At 28.4% G+C, this 23,677-nt stretch overlaps 2 protein-coding genes across 4 annotated transcripts in view; both read right to left on the bottom strand.

Moving 5' to 3' along the window:
• Positions 1–3,232, bottom strand: part of LOC115246282 (sperm-associated antigen 6-like) — a 15,016-nt gene extending 11,784 nt beyond the window's left edge. The window contains exons 1-5 of the mRNA XM_029825008.1: positions 1,868–3,232; positions 1,270–1,377; positions 1,116–1,203; positions 913–999; positions 720–814 (exon numbers count right to left, since the gene is read on the bottom strand). Coding sequence (XP_029680868.1) covers positions 720–814; positions 913–999; positions 1,116–1,203; positions 1,270–1,377; positions 1,868–1,932 — 443 coding nt within the window. The 5' untranslated portion in view covers positions 1,933–3,232. The remainder of the gene's footprint in view (positions 1–719; positions 815–912; positions 1,000–1,115; positions 1,204–1,269; positions 1,378–1,867) is intronic.
• A 148-nt stretch (positions 3,233–3,380) lies between these two features.
• LOC115246321 (insulin-degrading enzyme-like) lies at positions 3,381–16,437 on the bottom strand. 3 transcript variants are annotated; one of them, XM_029825068.1, is made up of 14 exons: positions 16,111–16,437; positions 14,521–14,702; positions 12,830–13,342; positions 11,362–11,579; positions 10,922–11,173; positions 9,865–10,257; positions 8,348–8,457; positions 8,120–8,264; positions 7,492–7,602; positions 7,279–7,411; positions 6,839–7,027; positions 5,111–5,409; positions 4,349–4,534; positions 3,381–4,098 (listed from the first exon to the last, which is right to left on the bottom strand). In XM_029825068.1, exons 2-14 carry the CDS (start codon positions 14,678–14,680, stop codon positions 4,054–4,056), a joined length of 2,754 nt encoding a protein of 917 aa, XP_029680928.1. In that variant the 5' UTR covers positions 14,681–14,702; positions 16,111–16,437; the 3' UTR covers positions 3,381–4,053. The 3 variants fall into 3 exon arrangements, with proteins under 3 accessions (XP_029680928.1, XP_029680920.1, XP_029680912.1); XM_029825060.1 differs by lacking the exon at positions 16,111–16,437 and adding an exon at positions 15,209–16,043 and having other exon boundaries at positions 3,382–4,098; positions 4,349–4,561; XM_029825052.1 differs by having other exon boundaries at positions 3,383–4,098; positions 4,349–4,561; positions 16,111–16,432.
• Between the last annotated feature and the right edge of the window lie 7,240 nt (positions 16,438–23,677).

Below are 23,677 nucleotides of genomic sequence, written 5' to 3'. Positions count from 1 at the left end.
AGTTGTACTCTTTTTTTTTTTCTTACACATTAATGCAATAGACATAAAATATATAAACGCAGCCTATTCTGCAATAAGCAGGTTTGTGATAAAGGAGTATCAACAATTTTGAAGTAGATTAATTCAATCATTGATTAACTTGCAGATTGAATAGAATATGAAAATTTCCAACAATATAATTTTTGTATACAATATAACAGAAATTTTGTTGTTGATTATATATATTCTGGATGTTAATTAATGATTAAGATATAATCGAGTATTATGAACTATTATTAATTTTATTATAATCATATGTACAACATATTTGTAACAAATAAATATCGATTTAAATGTGAATAAAAGGCGCAACATATACAACTTTTTCAACACACACACAGACACACACACACAAAAATAAATTTAAAGGGACTAAACTTGAGAGATAGAGAGAGAAACTAAAAATATATTTTTCTTTCCAAAAGAGATTATACTCCCTGACAATGAGATAACCAATTGACTCATTGTTAATGATAGATGCAGAAGTCAAGTAGCTTTTACAATTTATGTAGCTATGAGTAAAGACTCTGATAGTTTTTACATTTGTTTTATTATAAACAATAGCTATTGATTATCGATTAGTACATAGCATTTATATATATCTTATACAAACGTTTTACATAAGATATTAATTTACCACCTTAATATGTACCCACTGTTAATTATTTATAGATCTTCCAATCAGTTCCTGTTCCCTGCGCAACTCTTGCTCGCGTTGTTGTTCTTTATTTAACGCTTCCTTTTGCTTTATCTGTTGTAAACGTAACGCGCGTTTCTATAATGAAATTTTTTTTTAGTACTAGATCATCTGTGTGTACACACGCAGATATTTGATATGCATTTTTAGAGGCATTCGAAGGGACTTTAATTCACCTTTAATTTGTAAGTCCTTTCGTGAATATTAATCATTTCCTTTCTTATCAATGCTAATTTTCCTTGGTAAACTTTAACAGCTGCGAACTGTAATATATGTGTATATATTATATATATATATATATATATGCATTTTACTTAGCTTTTCTATCGTGAAATGGAAATGTTTATATATATTCCAAGAACATTACTATAAGTCATACCATATCATTTAAATCTATATCTTCAAATGTCTCGTGTATCTTTTTATTTTCAAGTTGCATTTGAGCGAGCAAAGCTTCTTGTTTACTTCTACAAAAAAAGATGTAATAAAGTCAAAATCTTTATTATCTGCGTAATGATGATTTATATGCTTACGTAAGTTCAAAAAGTTCTTTCCTAACTTGTTCCAACGGAGGCTGACAAATACTCAAGAGACCTTCGGCCAACTTTCCTGCTGCTTTTGAGAAATATATTGTTTCTTCGCTATCAAAGAATGAATAATGCTATTAAATGATTAAACTGTCATATTAAACTTACTTATATAATATTGTATTGTATTTTCTTTATTGCATTGTGTAACCTATCACATATATATATATATATGTGTGTGTATGTATACTATACAGATAATATATCAACAATGTTATTCTAAATCTTAAATAGAAAATTACATAAATATTGATGTCATATTTTTCTGACTAATTTTTATCTATATTTACAAATCACTTTATGTTTTTCTCTTGTTATAAACTAGAATAAATTGAAAATTATATTTTTGCATTGTAATATATATTAACCACTTGTTTTCTATTTAAACCAAATTTGAACATCCGCACGCGCATCACACACACACACACTATATATATATATATATCACGTGTAAAGACATCCCATGCGTATGTTAAAATGTTTAAACTTTCTAAACGACTCGATGCGTGTGTATGTGTGTATAAACTAGTTATAAAGAGGTTACCTCACTTCCGTCTCGGTTTTCAATTGAATTTCTGCCGTTTCTGTTTCTCCCATGTCACTCATCATTTTCGTCGTCGCTTATTTTCACTTCATTCGTGATTATACGCCTCTAGCTTGATTGTGCGCATCAGGTCTCGAAGAAAAGAATGTAAAATCTAACATATGTGTGACAGAGCGTGACGTACGCATTAGTCATAGTAATTGTGTGTGTTCAGTGTACAGATGTGGTTATCTATGGTTCAGTGCATTCTAACAGATTCTGATATATGTATGTATGTAGACTGCCAGTGCCAGTACCTGTCATGACAAGTATCATGGACATAATAAAATACATCGATGAAGCGTTAGCTGTCGATATTGACAATGGAGGGTTTACAGATCAACTTTACCCTATGGATAGGATGTCCGAATCTCTTAGCACTTTTTTCCTTCCAGTATGTTATGTAGTTTATAATTACTAGTTTATAATTATTTGATTAATTAATCATATATACAGACTTCTATATATTATAAATAACTACATATTTCATTGCGATCTTTTCAAGCGAGAAATATTTCTTTGACAATGCTTTCGTATACATATATTTCGTTTTGAATGTCGCTGATTTTAATAGAGTGCGTTCAGGAGACACAATCGTTGAATAGCAATCGAACGTGATTGGTTCTTCTAGATTCTACTTCTAGAACCAACAAATAAACGTCGAGTATTGATAAGACGATGCTCAATGGTTGTGTCTCTTGAACGCGCCCATTATAAGAATCGAATAATGGAAGTAAAGAAAAGTCATGATACATCAACCGTCTATCAATAAAATTAAAAACTATACAGGTAATTAAAAAGAGATGGAATATTACACCCATGAATATATATCATAATACGTAAAATATTTCGTAGCAGCAACGAAAATATTAGACTGTGTTCGGCCTTTGCCTTGCGACGACGACGGCGACGGCAACGCTGTTATTTTTACATACACGCGGACGCGTCGTGTGTTATTCGCGCTAATCGCGCGGCGAGATTCAAGCGAGTAAGTAGTAGTCTGTATACATATATCGTGTATCTTTTAGAAAGCGCAATCTTGTTACTTAAAATTATTAAAATTAACCTGCACAATTGTTAATAATTTCCGCGACTCGTAAGCGACGGCTAATCCATCGCAAGTATCAAAGCAAATATAAAGCAAAAATATTTTGTTCCTATTTCAAATCAAACTGAAGCGTGGTAAAACCTAAATAAAATATATACGAATCGCAATACATTAAATAAGTAAGTATATATATTAATAATAACGGCTATATATATTCGGCGGGAGATTTATCCTCTAATATTAATAATAGATGATATACATTCCACGTTTGAAATATTTATGTTATGTATTATATATATACATGAAAAAGGGAAATAAAGAGAAAATATCATTGAACATGTATATATTTTCTTTTGGCTATATAAAAGATACACATCGAGATAATATTATAAACTATAACAATATAAATAATAATTTTTTATGCGATATCAAATATTTAATTTTTATTCAAATTACCGTAAGTTATCTAAATTTTATAAATCCATGTGCGATTGATTATTTCTAATAATATAGATTGAAAGATTTCACACAAACAACATTTGTATCTAATCAAAAGTATGAAATTTTTTGAATTCGCGTTGACGCAAACACTGCAAAATTTGTACTCTGCGTTTTATTATTATAATAGCAATAAAATTCTCATCGTATGTAAGTCATTTTCAAATCCTTTAAAAAGCTATTAAAATATTTTATATTTATATTCGCATTATGATATTTCAGTTACGCAAGATGAACACAGAGTTGCGCGTTATAAAATAGAACATAAAAAAGAAATTATTTTTAAAATATATATTTTATTTAGTTTTTATTTTAAAGATGTGCAATATTCCTCTGATTACGCTTCAAAAAATGTTTAAACACTAATATAAAAAGTGATAATATAAAATCTAGTAAAAATCAGAGAAATTACTCTCATGTCAATTAAGCGTTAATTTCATTTGCCAAATTTCGAAGACATAATATATATAATTTAAATCATCTGATATAAAAAGTACCTTTTTAGTAATATAAATTGCATAATTATTTACCATTAGTATTTTTCTTGATTGTATATAAAACCTCTCATATTTCAGCGGTTAAAAAGACGAATGTATGGATGTCACATATATACTGATACTTTCGAAGTTTTGTCATCTATAAGTTTCTAAAAAATTATATATGAAACCATGTAAATATTATACTTTGCATTTGAAACACAATAACTAAAAGCTATTAACAATAAACGTTCCATTGTTTAGGACAAAAATTTTATTATAAAAAGAGCGGTAAAATTTTTTAGTAAGAAATAATGATCTTCCGTTCGTGTATGCGTGTTGAGCTTTTTCGTATCTGTTTTCTAAACATATTAAAGTTCTTAAAATTAATCATATATAAAGATAAGTTAATAGAGTTACCTCGAAAAAAATAGATAAATCGTGCATCGTAATTTTCTCTAGATAATCTACTTTGGCATTGGTTCGATCGAAGTTATATTGTTGATTCAAAATCTCAGCCCAGAAAACACTAGATAGATCATTCAACGTTTTCGGTTTTTTATCGTGATATGATCTAGCCAATAAAGCTTTGTTCTCCTGGAAGCTCTTTTCAGACATATTAATTATGTAATTCTGAAATATAATTTCATAATGCTATAAATGATATTTTCGCAAGAACATGTATAATTTGTTTTGTTCTTGTTAGTATTCTATATACACTATTATAAAAAAATATATCGTTAATTTTTTATATCGTTTAATTTTTTAGATTGTATTTCTACATTTTAAATAATATTGACTGTGCGATACTATGCTATATTATATATTTGATAAATGCCTGATTCGATCAAATTGTTTTAATATCGATTGTGTAAATATAAATACATTTTATTTAGGAGAGCAATGATTATATTTTACAAATAATTCTATTGATAATAATTCACATAGTTATGTCTACTAGTTTATGTTGCAACATTAGACATTGTCCAAACTTAAAAATAATAGGATAGTATTAATTTTGAGATCATGTCAAAATTTTATCAAGAACAACATCTCGTGTGAAAGAAATCCAATTATACACATTTTCTATTTATTGTTAGCTTCTCAGAATAAACATTTTGTATTATAAATATTAGATCGTCACACAATGCTATATAATATAAAGTTAATGTTAATATTTACCAGCATAGAATGCGCGAATGCATTAATTATGATCCAAGTATTTCCATCTATTTGCGATTTTGAACTTTGAACTAGAATTTTCAAGCCTTGTATTCTATTTGCTCTGTGTATTCCAGTACATGCTATATAGCCCAACTTTTTCTCAGTGTTTAAAGTATCATAACAAGGTTTATTAATTATTTGTTGTACGAGATCTAAGAGCACATCCGACTGTATGGATCGCTCATTAATTTTGTAAAAGAGCTGTATACACGAGCTCTTACGAAATTCATTTGTTCTATGACATACAAAATGATAACCTAAAATGAATATTATAACGCATAAATTGGATTTGCATCAAATAGACAATATTGATTTATTAATAGTCCGCACATTTCATTTCTATGGATAAAAATCTTATTATATATTGTACAAACAAAATTTTAATAACGTGTATTTTGTATAGGGGGAGGGAAAAAGAAAAGAAAAAAAAGAGAGTAAAAAGGATTAATAAATTAAATTAAACAATATCAAAATAAATATTGATATATGTTCAAAAGTAGAAATTTTAAAAAGTTTAAAGAGACAAATTATACAGGGTGTCCGGTAAAGATTGTGCCAACGCTCGTGAGCGGGTAGAGCGCAGTAATCTGAATAGAAAAGTCCTGTAACATTTTTTTATATAACGCGTAATAAAGGAATTATTATTGGGTAAAGTCTGGCCAATCAGCGCCAACCTTTAGCCGGGCGCACGTCAGTGAGCCCCGCGCTGTGAAGTGTGCGCCGCCGCATACTATCAGGCGGGCGGCTCACCGACGTGCGTCCGGCTAAAAATCGGCGCTAATTGACCAGATTTTACTCAATAATAACTCCTTTATTAAGCGTTATATAAAAAAAATGTTACAGGACTTTTCTGTTCAGTTTACTGTGCTCTAGCCACTCACGAGCGTTGGCACAATCTTTACCGGACACCCTGTATATATAAAACTTTTATGTGCACGCGCGCGCGCGCCTGTGTGTGTGTGTGTGTGTGTGTGTGTGTATAATATAGTTTAAACCAATACTTTATCATACACTGTAAGCATTGATTTTTAAATTGTCATAATTAAAGTTTGGAACATTTCGATTTATTTATTCTGTTTAATATTTCTTCCTATATTTACTGTAAAATTGTAAAAATTCTATGAAACTACAGTACTTGTTAGGAAAAAAATCCATGTATAAAAATCAAATATAAATATATATATATAATTATATATATGTACATAAAATATGTTCACATGTTTTCTTCCTCTTGCATAATCTCTGTCTGTATGTTATAATAATGTATGTATATTGCTCATATATAAACTTCTATATAATTATGTATGGGCAATTTTTTCTCACTGTTTCAAATTTCATTTTTTCTAAAAAAAAGTACGAAAATTACTCTTCTAATTATTTTATTAATTATCCTTCTTATTATTTTTCTTGTACATGTATACGGACAGAGATTATACAAACAAAGAAAATATATAGATATAGATATATAGATATATAGATAATATATATGGACATATTTTATATCTAATTATATATGTATATTTAATTTTTTTATATATAGACACCTTATTTTTCCGGGTTTCTATAGTAATGCTTAATATATTAGTAATGAAACATTGAGCCAAAAAAAAATTAAAAATTTATCAGGAATTGACGTTAATTATTTAATTACAATTATAAATTAATTGTTTATTTGCTGTTGCTTACCATCGTTGACATCATGATGCATTTCTAGATGTGTTAGCGTCAATGGAATGGCATGTGGCAACTTGTTCTCAATTAGATGAACTATATCTAAGGCTTCTGCCTTAGTCATGTTACCATGTATTAAGCACTCCACATATACCGAATCGAATATGTTTGATATGAACTGTTGGACTTTTTCAAAAGTAATATCTGTGTAACAGTGTTGTAAAAATTTTTAGTCATGTATATATGCATATATGTATATACACATTTATCATCCCCCTCCCCTCCAATAGTTTATTATTCAAATTTAATAGTCTAGATATTTAATTATTTATATATAAACAAAATAATCACATGTGTAAAAAGACTCTTTTTTTATCGCGTGCGCAAAAGGCAGACATATTTTTTTTCATATCATAAATAATATGTTAACATATCATCCATTATTGCATACTTACGTGCACTTGCTTCCAATATTTGATCTTTTGGTAACAAATGGCTGTTTAGATGTATTGAAAGATAATGCTGTACTTGTCGATATGGCTCATCATTTTTGAACTGCTCAAGTTGCATTTTACAAAACTGTTCATGCTGCAAACCATTCTAAATAAGTAACATTGCAATTCAACTTAATTCTACGAAAAACTTTGTATCTCATTGTATGTACGTACATTTTGCTTATCAACTTCGAAATTCTTTAGACTTAATTTAAAGTTTATCATTCGATCGACAATTTTTTCTAATAGCACATATTGCTTGTCGTCAAAACCATTTATTTTAAGCTAAAGAAACAATTAATATCTCTTAACACATCTCTTAAACATATATATATGCACAATTAATCGTAAATAATTAATTTTAAATAAATAATTCTCAATTTATGCAATATTGTGTTGAAAAGATTATATTATATGTATGTCAGATAAATATTATCACACACATGCAAAGACAAAATTGATCAAACTTAGAAATAACAAATAAACGCGGAAATGTTTTGTTCACAAATATAAATTCATTTTTTATTAAAATATAATAAATCCGCATATCGAGTACAATACACATTGCATTAAAATAGCAGAGATATTTCGCGAGTGAACAGAATTTATAGACCACTCTATATTTATTCAACAGTTTTACGCATTCATGTGTGCACTTGATTGATCATGGCATACATGTGTGTTAATAATCAACTCTAACTAAAAACTTGTTTGACCAATTTTGTGTGTATCTGATATATCTTAAAATATCATTGTTGTTGTAAATTGTTATTATTGTTGTCTCTATTATTATTTCACTCACTACTATTCCGTAGACAGTAGCGCAAAGCTCCCATCGCAAATCGACTAAAGCAGCAGGGTATAAATATTCTCTGAGAGAATTGTTAATAAGCCGAACAAATAAAAGAGTAAAATTGGCATTAACAAGGTCCGCATAGGCGAGTGGACTAGAAATACAATTTTGACGGTAAACATTCACCATGTTACAAAAATAAAATTTATTCACAAATTTGTATTGTTGTCTGCATACCAGATGAAATGAAAAATCATGATAGTCCTCGGTTCGTTGAACATATCATCCTTCTTATGCCAAACTCTTACTAATTGTGTATCCCATATAACTGTAGGAAATTTTTCTGCCTGCAAAAATTCCATATATTATGCGCAAATATGGGATGTGGTTAAAGTCGTGATACAATCATAAACAAAGAAACTATCTTTCTGCAAAAACAAGTTGAAGAGAATGTAAAATAAATATCTTTTGTGTATACCTGACTTTATTTCTAGAAAATGGATTTTGAAAAAAAAACAAAAAACGGATAATATAGATAAAATATCTACCATCTTTGATAAATTTGAATAATTCTATATATAAAAAAAAAAAAAAAAAAAACCGTATAATCTAGATAAAATATCTACCATCTTTGATAAATTTGAATAATTCTATATATAAAAAAAAAAAAAAAAAAAACCGTATAATCTAGATAAAATATCTACCATCTTTGATAAATTTGAATAATTCTATATATAAAAAAAAAAAAAAAAAAAACCGTATAATCTAGATAAAATATCTACCATCTTTGATAAATTTGAATAATTCTATATATAAAAAAAAAAAAAAAAAAAACCGTATAATCTAGATAAAATATCTACCATCTTTGATAAATTTGAATAATTCTATATATAAAAAAAAAAAAAAAAAAAACCGTATAATCTAGATAAAATATCTACCATCTTTGATAAATTTGAATAATTCTATATATAAAAAAAAAAAAAAAAAAAACCGTATAATCTAGATAAAATATCTACCATCTTTGATAAATTTGAATAATTCTATATATAAAAAAAAAAAAAAAAAAAACCGTATAATCTAGATAAAATATCTACCATCTTTGATAAATTTGAATAATTCTATATATAAAAAAAAAAAAAAAAAAAAAAAAAAAAAAAAAAAAAAAAATTATGTGTGACATAGTACAATTTAAATAACAGCTATATAAGTACGATTAAATATAATGTTCCTTTAATAGAAATAATTAAAAGTAATTTAAACTGTTAAAATATACGCACACATATTTATTCAGCAAGTTATTGATTTGACCTTATTTAGAATTAATAAACAGAAGCAAATATATAATATTATTTTTTGAGTTTATTGTTTTTCCAATTTTCGAAATAGATTTTCTCGAAAACAGGCTCATATGAAAAAAAAGAAAATTTATATTATATTTTGTACTTATTTTTGCCCAAAGAATTACTTTTGAAGTTTCTTTCGAATCACAATTTTGACAATATATCCTATATAAATTAACCCATAAGCACTAGCGCAAATCATATTGTACCCAACTATACATTATATTGAATATTAAGAATAATATATATACAGAAACATTGCATTTTAATTGATTTTTTAATGCTTTTATATATTACGACATATGTCCATAACAATATTGCGATAACCACGTATTTTGCGTTAATTTCATGAAAGTTTTGTATTATACCAGTGCTTAATGATTAATATTACGGAAATTTGGCATCTATAATTACATTATCTTCACATGGTTTTATATTAGTCATTGTCGGTATAAATTCGTTGCAGGCAGGTAAATTCAAATTCGCACATGCGTTGTTTGTCCAACTGGCACATGTTTTCATCGGTACCATCTCTTTCCTATATGCAAAGTGATACCGAGGTTCATACTCATCTGCAAAATCTTGATACTTTTTCGCAATTATATAAATTCTCATACGTGGCGGCGATAAGAAATCGTTCATTACGCTTTCAATAAACCGCTCGTATTTGATAGGAATGTGTTCTAGGCACAGAATATTCTTCATAGTCTGTTTAGACTGCAACATTCGGGAAATCATTTTGACATATTTCAGAGACGGTTCCTTCTCTTTAAAACGAAATTTCAATTCCATGATTTCTTTATATTCCTGCAAATGAAATATCCTATACGTGTGTTTGTATATATTATACGTGCATTATATATAATGTTAAAAATATTGTTCGGATTAGTACAAGCGACAATGTTTATGAAAAAAAGAACGAGTAAAAGATGGGACAAGTTTCTTCTTGATCAGTTATTAATAGTCTTTCAGTAAAATAATTTCGAATTTTGATTGTTCGCATCTGTTCGATCACGTATTAATATTCGTTTGCATCTATTGACGAGTATAAAGACACACACGTCCACTTTTATCATGTAGTACAATTTTAAAATTGCTTTACATTTTACATGATCCATGTGGCAGCAACATATATTGTTCTTTTTAATGCACAACGCAGCATGTATAGCGAGTACACTTGCGGTTGCGATGATTATTATAAAGAACCATTTATCCTAATTATGTCCTTATATTCGTATATCCTAAGCATGAAACGAATGCATATACTTACTTTGATTGCTTTTTTAAAACCTAAAAGTTTTTCTCATTAAAAACAACAAAAATACGCAAACGATCAAAAAATGTGCATCTACATATTCTTTATTTTACTCGTTTACTCCTTTATTCACGAGAAATCATATCATCAGCTATATTAATATATCATAATTTTATAATAGATTTTCAGTATATAAAATTATATTTCTTTACTTACATTGTATATTCTCCTAAATTCGCCGCCGCCTTCCTTCAACATTTTGACATATTGAAAAAACAATGTCATGATATCATCGATATGCTCAAGACCTTCATCAGTTAGCTCGACAGCAACGATAAAAAAGCTGTAGTAGTTGCTAGGGCAAAGGCTTCCAGCCTCGATGGTATTACCCCAATCCTTGGCCTTTAAAACTGACATTAATGATCCTTTGCCGTTATATTCGAACAAATAGGTGAGAAAACGCTCAGGCTACATTAGGAAAAGTTAGTAATAAGATAAAATGTATATAAATCTCGAACAAAATTATTGTTGTATGAAATTATATATGTGACATTAATTAATTAAATGACATTAAATTAAATATAATATTTAATTTTGTGTGTGTGTGTGTGTGTGTGATAATTGTGTAAAAAATGTCGAAGCTAAAGTTTTCTTACCGCACTTTGATGATAATTCAATAAATTATCTACAGGAAATATGATATATAATCTCTTATAATCTGTGTTGCAATGAGCACCCCATATTTTGTACACAGACGGACATTTAGGTGTAGGCGAAAATTGACGAATTTGCATTTGAAATGAATTAAATACATTCTTGAGTTTTATTTGAGAGAAGAGATTTACTACCAATTTTTCAAGTTCATCTAAGGTTTCTAAATAAAAAATTTGTTCGTTAACATTAACAAAATATATTACAACAATATTATATTAAATACATACATAAAATGATATTACACATAATCAGAATAAATTAAAATAGTACATATTTTGTCTGAAGAGGAGATTTTTTACAATTACCGTGCTTTTAACTTATAAGCGGTTAAAAGCAAAAGACTGACAGAGACTTGAGTTTTAAAATAATGCAAATAAATAGTGACTATAACGTATTTGATGTATTTTAACAAATTTGTAACTTGAACATTATTTGAAAAGTCTTTTGTTTAAAAAAATTGAAGATTTGTGGCAAATAATAATCTTTGACGTTTATGCAAAAAAATCGGTTCTAAATTGGCAGTGTTAGGTAAAATACACCAGCAAATAACAATTTTGCATATATATTGGCAACTATACTCGATAATAATTGTTAAATGTAATTGTAAAATATTTATTTGTTTTTCGATAATTAAATGTTTATCGCGAGAATTAATGAAATTTATATTAGATAAATTGTTACACTGGCTAATTGCTTTTATATTGGTGTACATATATAAATAATCTCATATATTTCGAATTTTCCATATATATGGAAAATATGTAAATTATTAGATTATACACACATATATGTGTATATATATAATTACTATCACTATATTATAATAATATTGTTATCACTATATAACTTTCTGACAATTATTATCATTATTACTATTGATATCATTATTAGAGAATAATTTATTTTAAAGAAATTAGAAGCTGGAAAAAAAGATTAAAAATTGATATAAAGAATAACTAACACACACAAAATATACACACATATTTGCATATGTAACAACAATAAACATAAATTGAAACGGAAAAATATCTTACAAATAATTTAAAGAATCTCCTTTAATAAATTATTAATTATTAATTATAGATGATATTCTCTTTTTCTCATTCTTCCTTTTTCTTTCGAAAATAAAAAATATATAATAAAATGATATTCAGTTATAATAAAATCCCATTAATAAATATAATTAATAAATACAAAGTAAAATAATACGAAATAAATACGTAAAATAAAAACGAAATAAAAAATTATTGCAAAAAGTTTTGAGACTCTTTTGTATCCGAAAATAGCTTTATTCGAAACGTTTTGCAATTGATTCAGAAATCCATAGATGAAAAGTTATAGAAAAGTTATAAGTAATACACATACACCTTCTATATTTATTAATTATAAATATAAATTATTATATCATACCTTTGCTAAGAACGCACACTGACATAATATGAGAGGAATAATGAGAGTTATAGAAACGCTGTAACTCCTTTTCGGCATTGCTCAATAGTGTTTCGATCTCTAGTGATGTCGTTGCATTAGAAAAAGTGGTGCCGAATTTCGAAATCGGATGATAGCGATCTATGGTCCATTTAAACAATTGAGTCAATCCCCATTTATCATATTTATCCGTTCCGCTATTCATTTCGTAATCAATATTCAAATACTTTAATTCTGGACGGATCATATCTTTAGTGAAGACGACCGAATTTATGAAAATCTCAGCAAACAATGTTAAAGCATTTTTAAACTCAGATACGGCTATATCAAAGTGATAATTGGTATGATTTTCTGTCGTTCTAGCGTTGACTACGCCGTTATTCTGCGATACATGTGCTTTAAACTTTTTCTGTGGGGTTTTTTCCTCCGACAAATATAACACATGTTGTAACAAGTGCGCCAATCCTGGTAAATGATCCGGATCAGACATGGAACCTGCAGTAACATACATTGTTATTATTTAAATAACTATATGTGACTAATAATTTAACAAATGTTGATTATGAAACAATGTATTGATCAATTTAATATAACATTAACAAATATTATAGAAAATTAACTATATATAATAAATATTATTTAAGTAGCCCATGCGCGTGTACTTACAAGAGAAAATAGAGAGAGAGAGAGAGAGAGAGAGAGAGAGAGAGAGAGAGAATGTAAAGTGGCAAATACATTATTTGCAAAATGTAAAAAGTTTTCCAATTAAACACTTTTTGTCTGCTATAATGTCCTTAATATCTTCGTCTATAATGTAATCATTTCCGTCATACTATGCTCTCTCTAAATAATTATTTATAAAGAAATAATTTTTTATGTATACTCTAATTTTGCAAATAATTGCTATAGTCACTTTGTGTAAATTACATGTATAGAGTATTTTGGTATAAATTTTATATATAATAATCTCAAAAAAATTTATGTCAAAATGTTTATAGAATGTGTAATTAAAAAGGTATCCAATATCTTTGAGACACCTTGTATACTAGCCCTTGCTGGTAGCATATTTTATCTTCTTTCGAAATGAAGCAAGGACATACCTTTCTCAAGTTGTGTGTCAGAGAGAAAATATCTTTTATCTCTACGAATAAAACATATCAAAAGAATATACAAAACAGAGGTTTGATCAAAAAATGAATAATTTAATTGTTGCTTTTCCTTTAACTGTATAAATCAATTCTTCTCATCATCCTCTTTCTTTCGTTCTCTCTCTTTCTCTTTATCCCTTATTCTCTCCTTATTAATTTGTATATAAAAATATTGGAGCACAAATTGATCAAAAAAATTTAATATACTTTATCATATGTATGTGTATAATACACGCGCATGTTACATTTATGGAATAGATATTTTATTACAAATAAAGTAATAATAAACAATCATTTCTAATATTTAAAAAATAAAACACTTGTTCGATATAATACTGGTAAATATATTGCTATCTTTAAGAATTATTTTTGTTGTTATTTTACGATTCAATGACAAAAAAAATATATGTTTATCAAAATCTTGTTTTTGATGACGTTATCTTTTATTTTTATACGTAGAATAATACGCAGGATGAAGAAAATTGACTTACACAATACAAAAGAATAGAATATAATGAAAATTACCGATATTAACGTCCAACGCAGCGGCGGCCTTGTCAATTGTCGGATCGCTTATTAAAAGCACCTTCATGTAATTATTCAGTATTAATCCCCTGTATGATCTGTCGTCACTTTCCGACTTTATTATGTCATCGAATCGATGTTTCATAAATCTAGCCTCCATGATCGTTATGTTATACTGCGAACTTGAATTTGGAAATCTTACTTTAAAAGAGAGCCGTAAAAAGAACACAAAGGCTCTAAGGTCAAGGTCTTGTCAACCTATCATATTTATTGACATATATACGATTGTGAGTGACAAACATGTTCGTACTTAGACGTCAAATATAAATAGCTCGCAAATTATAAAAATCTATTTTAATCCGATAATTTATTCCTAGAATTGTCTTGTACAAACATGAACGAAAAAATGTAATGTAATTAAAGTTTTATTAATTTAAATTATATATATATATATATATATAATATATAACAATATGTAAGTATATTAAATGCACGTAAAAGAAACAGGGAAATATTCTTTTATATTTCGCCATATTGCACGATATAATTAATAATTTGGCAAATCCAAAATAATAAAAGAGAAAGCTGTGTAGAGACATTAATGTATATATACATAGATTAAAATTTTATAAGATAATAATTCAAAAATCTAGAGAGTTATCTATCTGAGCACTGTTGTATTAATTACCATATATATTATTGTTTTTAAATTTTTATTAAATATCCTAATTTCTTTCGTAAGCCGTTTTTTTCGCTGTTAAATTATGAAAAGCGCACGCTGGTTATTTTCTTGCTTTATCCTCGCCACAAATTCTATTCCTTCGTAAAAATGACTCCACACAATCCCGAAATATAATCGACAGAGGGAGTCTTTGTACTATTCGTTCTATCCTTAACCATTTCCCGTCTTGTTCTATTCTTCGCTGCTCTCCTATTATTTCGCATTTGCCGCGTGACCGTTTATATCTGACAAAAATATCGTTGTATATACGCATAATTATTTTAAATACATGATAGCAATGTGTACACAAAATTACTTCCATTCCACGTGTGCGTCATTATGTGACAAATGTGAGATTAATCTGTGGAAATAAATGGAAAAGCAGAGTGAAGAGCAGCACTAGAGAGAAAGTATGGTTGTGAGGGTAGAGTAAATAATATGGAGAGATTCTGTACACAATTATCTTCATTCCAAATTTGTGGGTTAAAATTGGAAATGTTTACTGTTATATTACTTTACAATTATACTACTTATAGATACTAGATCTTAAAATGCCCGAAAAACAAATCAATTAAATATTTCGATAACATATAATCTCTGTGTATGCTCCTTTTTGCAACTCTCCATTTGTTTCGTGGACAAGTATTTGAGATATTTGTTCAAGTAAAAACAAGATGTAATAGGCGACATTGTTTTGAATATTTTCCCTTCTCATCAAACGTATTAATAATCCGGAAGGGATCTAGTATAGACGTATATTTGTACAAACAATAAAAATGATTCCCCGCTCTCTTTAACAGATTTATATACTTTACATCACATTTAGCTCATGAAAATATAGACAAACATATATAGAGTTAATAACTCACCTATTACACTATACACACCGAAAAACACCAATTTTATCGAGACAAAACTGTTGTCAGCGAATTATATTTTTTAACAAGTAGATTCCTCCACAAAATAACAACATAAAATATAGCCGATTGACTTGGTCTGATCCAAAAGAACGGACAAGAACGATAAGAAACCTTGTATCCCCGTTTGCTCCACAGATACAAAGAAAGATATGTAGTATACTTGATATATCTAGCCATATATATTTTGCTATAGTATATGTTGAGTTAGGCATCATGGTAAGAGGGGGAGAGTGGCGAGATTTCAGGTATTTTTCTATCCACTTCTCCCTTTACGACACAATATATTTTATTTATGCTAAAATAAATAAAAGTGAAAAATAAATATTCGATTTTATATTCTCTCTTTTTACGATGTTTGGGATAAGGGTATATATAGTCGATGTATGCCGAGTCTATTCTATAACTATAACTATATATATCTATACAGTTTGTCCCTATTTACCCCAGAATTATTCGAAATGTCTAGTTTATCTTTATGGTGTCAGCGGATATGTAGCCTCGACCGAAACTTTCCACTTTTTCACATTTCCATTCCTAGGAGATCCCTAATCGTTGCCCAGTATTGCGATGCTCGCAGAAACAATGTTCTTGTCCATTCGTTTAAAATGTAGGCTACAACTATACGAAATATGTGTGAAACAATGCGAAAATGTTAAGATATAAATGGTTTGAAGGATGTAAATGAAAAAAAATTAATAATAATAATAATAAAAACGAAAAGAGAGTGTGGGAATATATATGATTATTAGTTCGCATCTCTAGGGTAAAACACTTTTCGACACGTGAAAAATCTATATGTGACATTGATTTGATATGATGTATGAAATATATTTATGGATTCCTGGTATGGATTATGGCAATAAATAGATAAATAAATAAATAAATAAATATACATATCGCTTTAAGTGAGTGAGATATGAGTTAATTTACGTATAATTAAAATTAATGACAATTTGTATTATATGCAAATCAACTCGCATCTCACTCGCTTGAAACGATTGATGGATAAATTACAATTCACCGAATCAATCAGTAATAGTTATTATTATTATCATTATTATTATTATTATTATTATTATTATTATTATTATTATTATTATTATTATTATTATTATTATTATTATTATTATTATTATTATTATTATTATTATTATTATTATTATTATTATTATTATTATTATTATTATTATTATTATTATTATTATTATTATTATTATTATTATTATTATTATTATTATTATTATTATTATTATTATTATTATTATTATTATTATTATTATTATTATATATTAATCCTCTTATACAATATTTATAATTCATAGCTCAATTAACATAATTTTTGCCCTTTTCCTTTGAAGGAGCGTTATATTACATTTCCTGCGGCTTGTCTCTCATGGTTTTCTTCATTACCCTATTAAAGTATACACTTGGCATATAAAAATTACAAGGACAATTTATAGTGATAATGGTAGTAGTTTGTTTGTGTAATAGTAATAATAAGATATAACGGTAGTTCTTTCTAGTGATAGTAGTTTCATAGTAATAATCGTAAAAGTTAGTAGTGGCAACTATAGTGGTAGTGATAATAATGTTACTGATACTTATTAATCAGATAACTAGGAATTGTTTCGTTAACTACCATTCCACACGTATACTTGCATAAAGCCCGGTGTCAAATTTCTCTTGTTCTCCCTCTTTCTTCCTTCCCCTCCCTCCTCCCCTATCTCCCTCACTTCTACCCTCTCTCAATGTCTCTAGTCTCTACAATTGCGCAATTTTCTTTTTTATGTAGATGCATGTATTATTATTTTTGCCTTTTTGTGTTTTTTATAAATATGTGCCACTTTTTATCGTAGCAAAATGAATGCTAGTAGAATCCTCAATCGTTGTCGCGCATATTAATGCGCATTTAGTAATACTGCTTTATTCTCGTAATAAATATGACAATAAATCTGATTCACTTTTTCACTTTCGCTTCGCGCGCGTACACAAATTCTCTATTATTAACATCACAACTAGGAAGTGCCCCCGTTTTCCACATATTACGTTATCTTACACATTTATCGTAGGAAACATGAAGTAGTATATATGAAATTATTCTCAACTAACAATAAAATGGTAGAATTAAGAAATATTTATACAATGTTGCACAGTGCATTCTTGTACATTCTTTTTAGAAATACTCCATTACAAGTTTTTCTCGTTTATACATATACATACATATATATATATATATATACACATATATATGTATATATAAAATCTTTATGTATTAAACAGCTATAGTTTTAGCATCATTAACATATCTAATGTTTTAGATTATTCATTATTAATTTTATTTATTCATCAAAATAAATTTTATTTATTTTATGTAAATTATTTTTTAAATCAATCAATGGTGAACTATAAAAAAGATAGTAAATTATTGTTATAAAATTTAGAATAGCTGCATCTTTTTCATAGTATTAAATATCTTTCATATCTATTTGTAAAATTTGTATAAAAATCCTTATTTTTTTTGGTGATCGCATGTAACCTTCAACCTATAACACACATTGTATAACTTTGGTTATCCATACACTTGTAGATGAAGAAATATAACAAATCTATTAAAAACTATGCATAATGTGTTGCACTGTTCGTTTAATACTTCATAAGTTGTAATGCACCTTCCTCCTCTCTGTATCTAATTATATACTACTTCATATTTAGGAGATGTTACTTCTTGCGTTTATAGCGTCTAATTAAAGTTTTGTCTGCTGGCACTATTACCTGTGATGCACAAGTAACATTACTACATAACAAACAAACATTTTTTATTACTGACGATTTAGGCATTTATTGAGGAACATTGAATATGAAATGTAAACTTATATACAATACATTGGTATCGCTGTTCCTTAGCCTGGATAATGAAAAATGCATTAGAAGAAGTATAATGGAAATCGAATTACATCGTTTCACAATCAATGTCCCTCGTATTTGAATTCCTTCTCATTCTATCTGCATTAAAATAAGCCTAACGATATCTATACAATTTTCATTTCTTAATTAGAATTTCAATTATAAGTCCACTTGAGACTAACAAATTCATATCTTCTTTAGTTGATTTGGGGCAAAACGCTTGTGTCGAAATTAGTACAATCGCTGCGCGACTTGTATTTAATGCCCGATGATTCAATGGAAAATTATATTACACATTTCATTTACATATTAGAAGAGTGTCAATCGCACTATAGATTGTGCAAAAAAGTCGATAAGCCTATTTATAATATATGTATATGTACGAATTTTATATACATACATACACACATATGGACACACGCACGCACGCACGTACGCGTACACACACACACACATACACACACACACACACACACACACACACACCCATATATATAGTCATATTATAACAAAAACGTTTATATATACATGTAATGGTTGCTTGCCTTTTTCAAATGTTTATACCAATCACATTGTCATTTTGTCATGAAAAGGAAGATTTTATAAAATTTTCCAGATATGACTAACAATAAGCTAGCTCGATACAAAATATAGCCAATTTTTTTATTACCAAATAAAGTTATCCTATTTGGAAATAAAAATGCCTATTGCAATATTTATAATAATGATTTAATAAACTATTCTTTAAAAGTAATATACAACATAGCATTCACCGCAACGGATCAAAACGGTTTGAAATATTATAGAGAATTGTTAATAAATAATTCATACACACGTACACACACACCTATGTATTATATATGTACCCACATCACATATTTATATACACATACGTACGCGCGTAGACACGCATATTTATATATACACTTACTAATAGCATATAGTAGCAACGCTTATAATGTATGTCGTATAAAAATTTGGATAACATCAAAATTTTTTTTTTCTCCAGCTCGGCCAAATTTCCATCAAATAATCGATATCACGATGGATTAATGTTATTTATGTTTCGCAATTATTGTAAATGTGCTTTGACCGAACAATTGGTGGATAAAAAACTATAAGAGACTCGATAAAACTACTTGTTGTGTGATATGTATGTGCATGCGTGTATGCGCGCGCGCGCGTGTGTGTGTGTGTTGGCGCGCGCGCGTGTGATTGTGTATGTAGAAAGCCATAATCACGATTTTCTTAATGATATTATGTTTTTAAATATGCGCAAAGATGAATCGATTACGTTCAATGTCGAACTCGGACTTAATCGCGAACACATCTATACTATTGCTGAAGACAATATATATGAATGTATAATTAATATAAAATTGCAACGAAAAAACCGACACATATGAAAAATGGCAACGTACAAAATTGAATCGTAAATCAAATCGATTGAAACCAAGTCGGTGTAATATAAAAATCAAAGCCTATATACATGACGAAACATTGTGTGTCATCGTTCGTTCCTACTGTTTCCTATACATACCATAACTAACATTAACCGACAATCACCGTCATCGGTCATTTTCGCCGTTTTCGCTATCACAATTCAATTTAATTTTGAGTGAGATTTCTGTCAACATTACATAATATGTTAAAAGCAAAATAAAATAGCAATAATTACAATGACCTTGGACGATAAGAAGGAATAAAACGAGAAAGATTGCTGGAAACGTTATAAAGACAATTAAATACTGCAAGATTTCAAAAACTCTCGTTATGCATTTAAAGATCGCATGAATTACTAGTAATTGAACAATATGAGCAATTAAATTACTCGTTACAAAACACCAAAGAAATTAGGCTTTGTCGATGACGGTGATAGATGGCAAGACGGTCCTTTTCGATGTATTATTCCATTTAAAGTCTACATAAGAATATTTGATGTTGACTGTAACGTTACATATAGCGTACATATAGACCTTTGATGAGAACAATACGCAAAATTAGATCAACTTCATCATTTTTTCGGAAAAAATATACATCCACACTCGGGATCGTCTACAAATATTCTTGTCCCTGTGCTTATTCCAGTTTTCTGATACCGATCGATTGTAAAAGCCGGACTTTGCGATACTTTTCATTTTTATATATCATTATGTATACATTTATATTTAGATACATAGAAGGCGTCGCGCGAAGCTAATACATACTAATCCATGACGTGCATATATATGCGATTATTTTTTTTTTTTTCTTTTGGAAGGAGGTCCTTCTGGAATGTCTATAGATACTATTAACTATCACACATTAAAAGTAATGTTCAGTCACTTTACACTTATACTGCAGACTCTTCCGAAGGGGAGAGACGGCCATGTTCTGTAAAACGCAGACAACATTTTCATACACATCCATATTTGTGCATAGAAAATAATATACACACACAATAATTTTCCCATTAATTTCTATCGTTAATAAAGAAAAATACAGAAATTAGAATTTGAAAGCTAGAAATATACAAGTTTTATGACATTTCGTGCGACGTTATCGATACCACTTTGCGAAAAATAAAGGTTTATTATACGTGCAAAAGTAACATCACACATCCTCATGTTGAAAATAATTATATTATTACATATGCTGTACAATAAAGTAAACGAATAAATGTGTGCATTGCTTTTTATTCTCGTTCTGTCAAAATTTCTGTTATACTCGCGCATAAATTATCGAGTCATTCGCATAATATATATGTATATATATATATATATATATATATATATATATGTACATAAATTGAAATTTGCAGCGTATGAAGCACGAGACATGCAAAACGATGAATCAACTCTTTACGCGTCTGTGAAAGCAAAACATCATCATACTTCGGTATTGAGGTAGCATAAGTTGCTTTGGATTAACACAACAGTATGTCTGCGGTTATTTATTTAAAAGTGTGCCTTGATTGATTGCTGGTGTATAAATATACGAAATATGAGAGAGAAGAGAAAAACCGCATATATCGATAAAGCAATATTAACATATTACTTGCATTAGAAGCGCCGATAAATCGCGTGTGATCAACAACAAATCAATGCATATGTACTTGATAAAGTCTTTGGTAAAAATTATTTGGTACGTTTACGCCCGTTCGGAAGATCGTGCAGAGCCATGGAGCCTATAATGAATAGAACAGCTTGCAAGAAGAGTATATATGTTCATGGAAAACAAACAATCAACAACAATGATTGCTCAAGTATCAACAACATTAACAACATCAGCATTTACAACTTATCGTCCTTATTGTGATCGTCTTCTTTTTTTTTTTTTTTCCTTATCTTGATCAGTTCGTTATTACAATAACCACCAATGTCTCAGTCTTTCGCCGCATCTTCAACGTCATATGATATTTGTATAATTGGCAATAATAATGATTACCATCACGCGCGATCATTGTCTTCAGCAACATCATTTCTACGTAGTATACTTAATCGTCGCTATGGTCAATTCCCCCTCCGTGCGATCGTACAGGTTCTTTTGCTGAATAATTATAGTACATTTTGCATTGTCCCGCTACCGACCGTGTCTCTATTAACAATGAGCTATTTACTTATATCTAAAGAAGATAATATATAAAAGTATCTGCGCGCGCTCCTAAGTGAAGCGATTTTTTTTCCGACGTAAAATGTAATGTAATGTAGCAGTAATAATATCCATGATAATGGAGACTGCCCGCTGAAAATATTATATCCGATGATTATTGTAAACATTATGCATAAAATTGGTCGGTAGCCCTATTTACGAAATGTAATTGAGTCATCTAATCTTATATAACACATTTACTAACACACATTGTACAACCATTTCCAAATATCTTATAGTATAAAATGTCCCCCCATTCTTATAATCCTTTTGGTAAATAGCACATCAATCGCGCCTCTCTCTCTTTCTCTCTTCACTCGCATATAATTTCGTAATATATCACGCGCTAACATACGTTGCCTGGAGGCATTTCAAATTCATGGAAATAATGCAGAAAAATGAATGCTCTGAAGCTCTGTTTGTAAAAAGTAATAATCTGTAATTTCTTTGCGCACAGAGCTCACAATCCTATAGATAAAGAAACATAGGACGCAGTCTCCTTGATATACGTATACGATATATACATGATGCCCCGTAGCTAATACAAGCGGGAAGGAAACGATTCAACGTGAAAAAGTAAGCAACAAATTTTCTCACCTTAATATCATTATAATTATAATTAAGTAATCCTTTATATATTTTTTATTACAGATAATAGGCAGATTTAATTGGCAATCCTATTTTCGCACAAATGCAATATGCAATTATATTTTCTTTAAATTAATTTATGTATTTTATTTGTATTAATCGATTAATTGATCGATCGTTATTCTGTACATGAAAGTATTAAGATTATTAAAAAAAAAAAAAAAATGTATCTTCTACGTGATATTTCATATATGTCAGGATATATCGAAATATAAAAAAATATAATCCCGTAAACTATTCGTTTTCCAATATATGTGATAATACCTTATAATATTCTTTTATACGCAAATTGACTAGGAGAATCGATTTACATAAAATAAATCAAGAATGTGTG

This window comes from Formica exsecta, unplaced genomic scaffold, assembly GCF_003651465.1.
Source record: "Formica exsecta isolate Colony F162 unplaced genomic scaffold, ASM365146v1 scaffold1010, whole genome shotgun sequence".
Lineage (NCBI taxonomy): Eukaryota > Metazoa > Arthropoda > Insecta > Hymenoptera > Formicidae > Formica > Formica exsecta.
Note: the sequence above shows the minus strand (reverse complement) of the source record. Positions and strands in the feature narration are given on the sequence as shown.

What these genes read in the sequence shown, in the direction of transcription:
- LOC115246321 (XM_029825052.1), bottom strand. Translation starts at nt 14,680, where the DNA reads ATGGAGGCTAGATTTATGAAACATCGATTCGATGACATAATAAAGTCG. An exon ending in TGAATTATCATCAAAGTGCG is followed by an intron (nt 11,174 to 11,361) that starts GTAAGAAAACTT and finishes TTCCTAATGTAG; the next exon opens with CCTGAGCGTTTTCTCACCTA. An exon ending in ATTTATCTATTTTTTTCGAG is followed by an intron (nt 4,099 to 4,348) that starts GTAACTCTATTA and finishes ATAATTTTTTAG; the next exon opens with AAACTTATAGATGACAAAAC.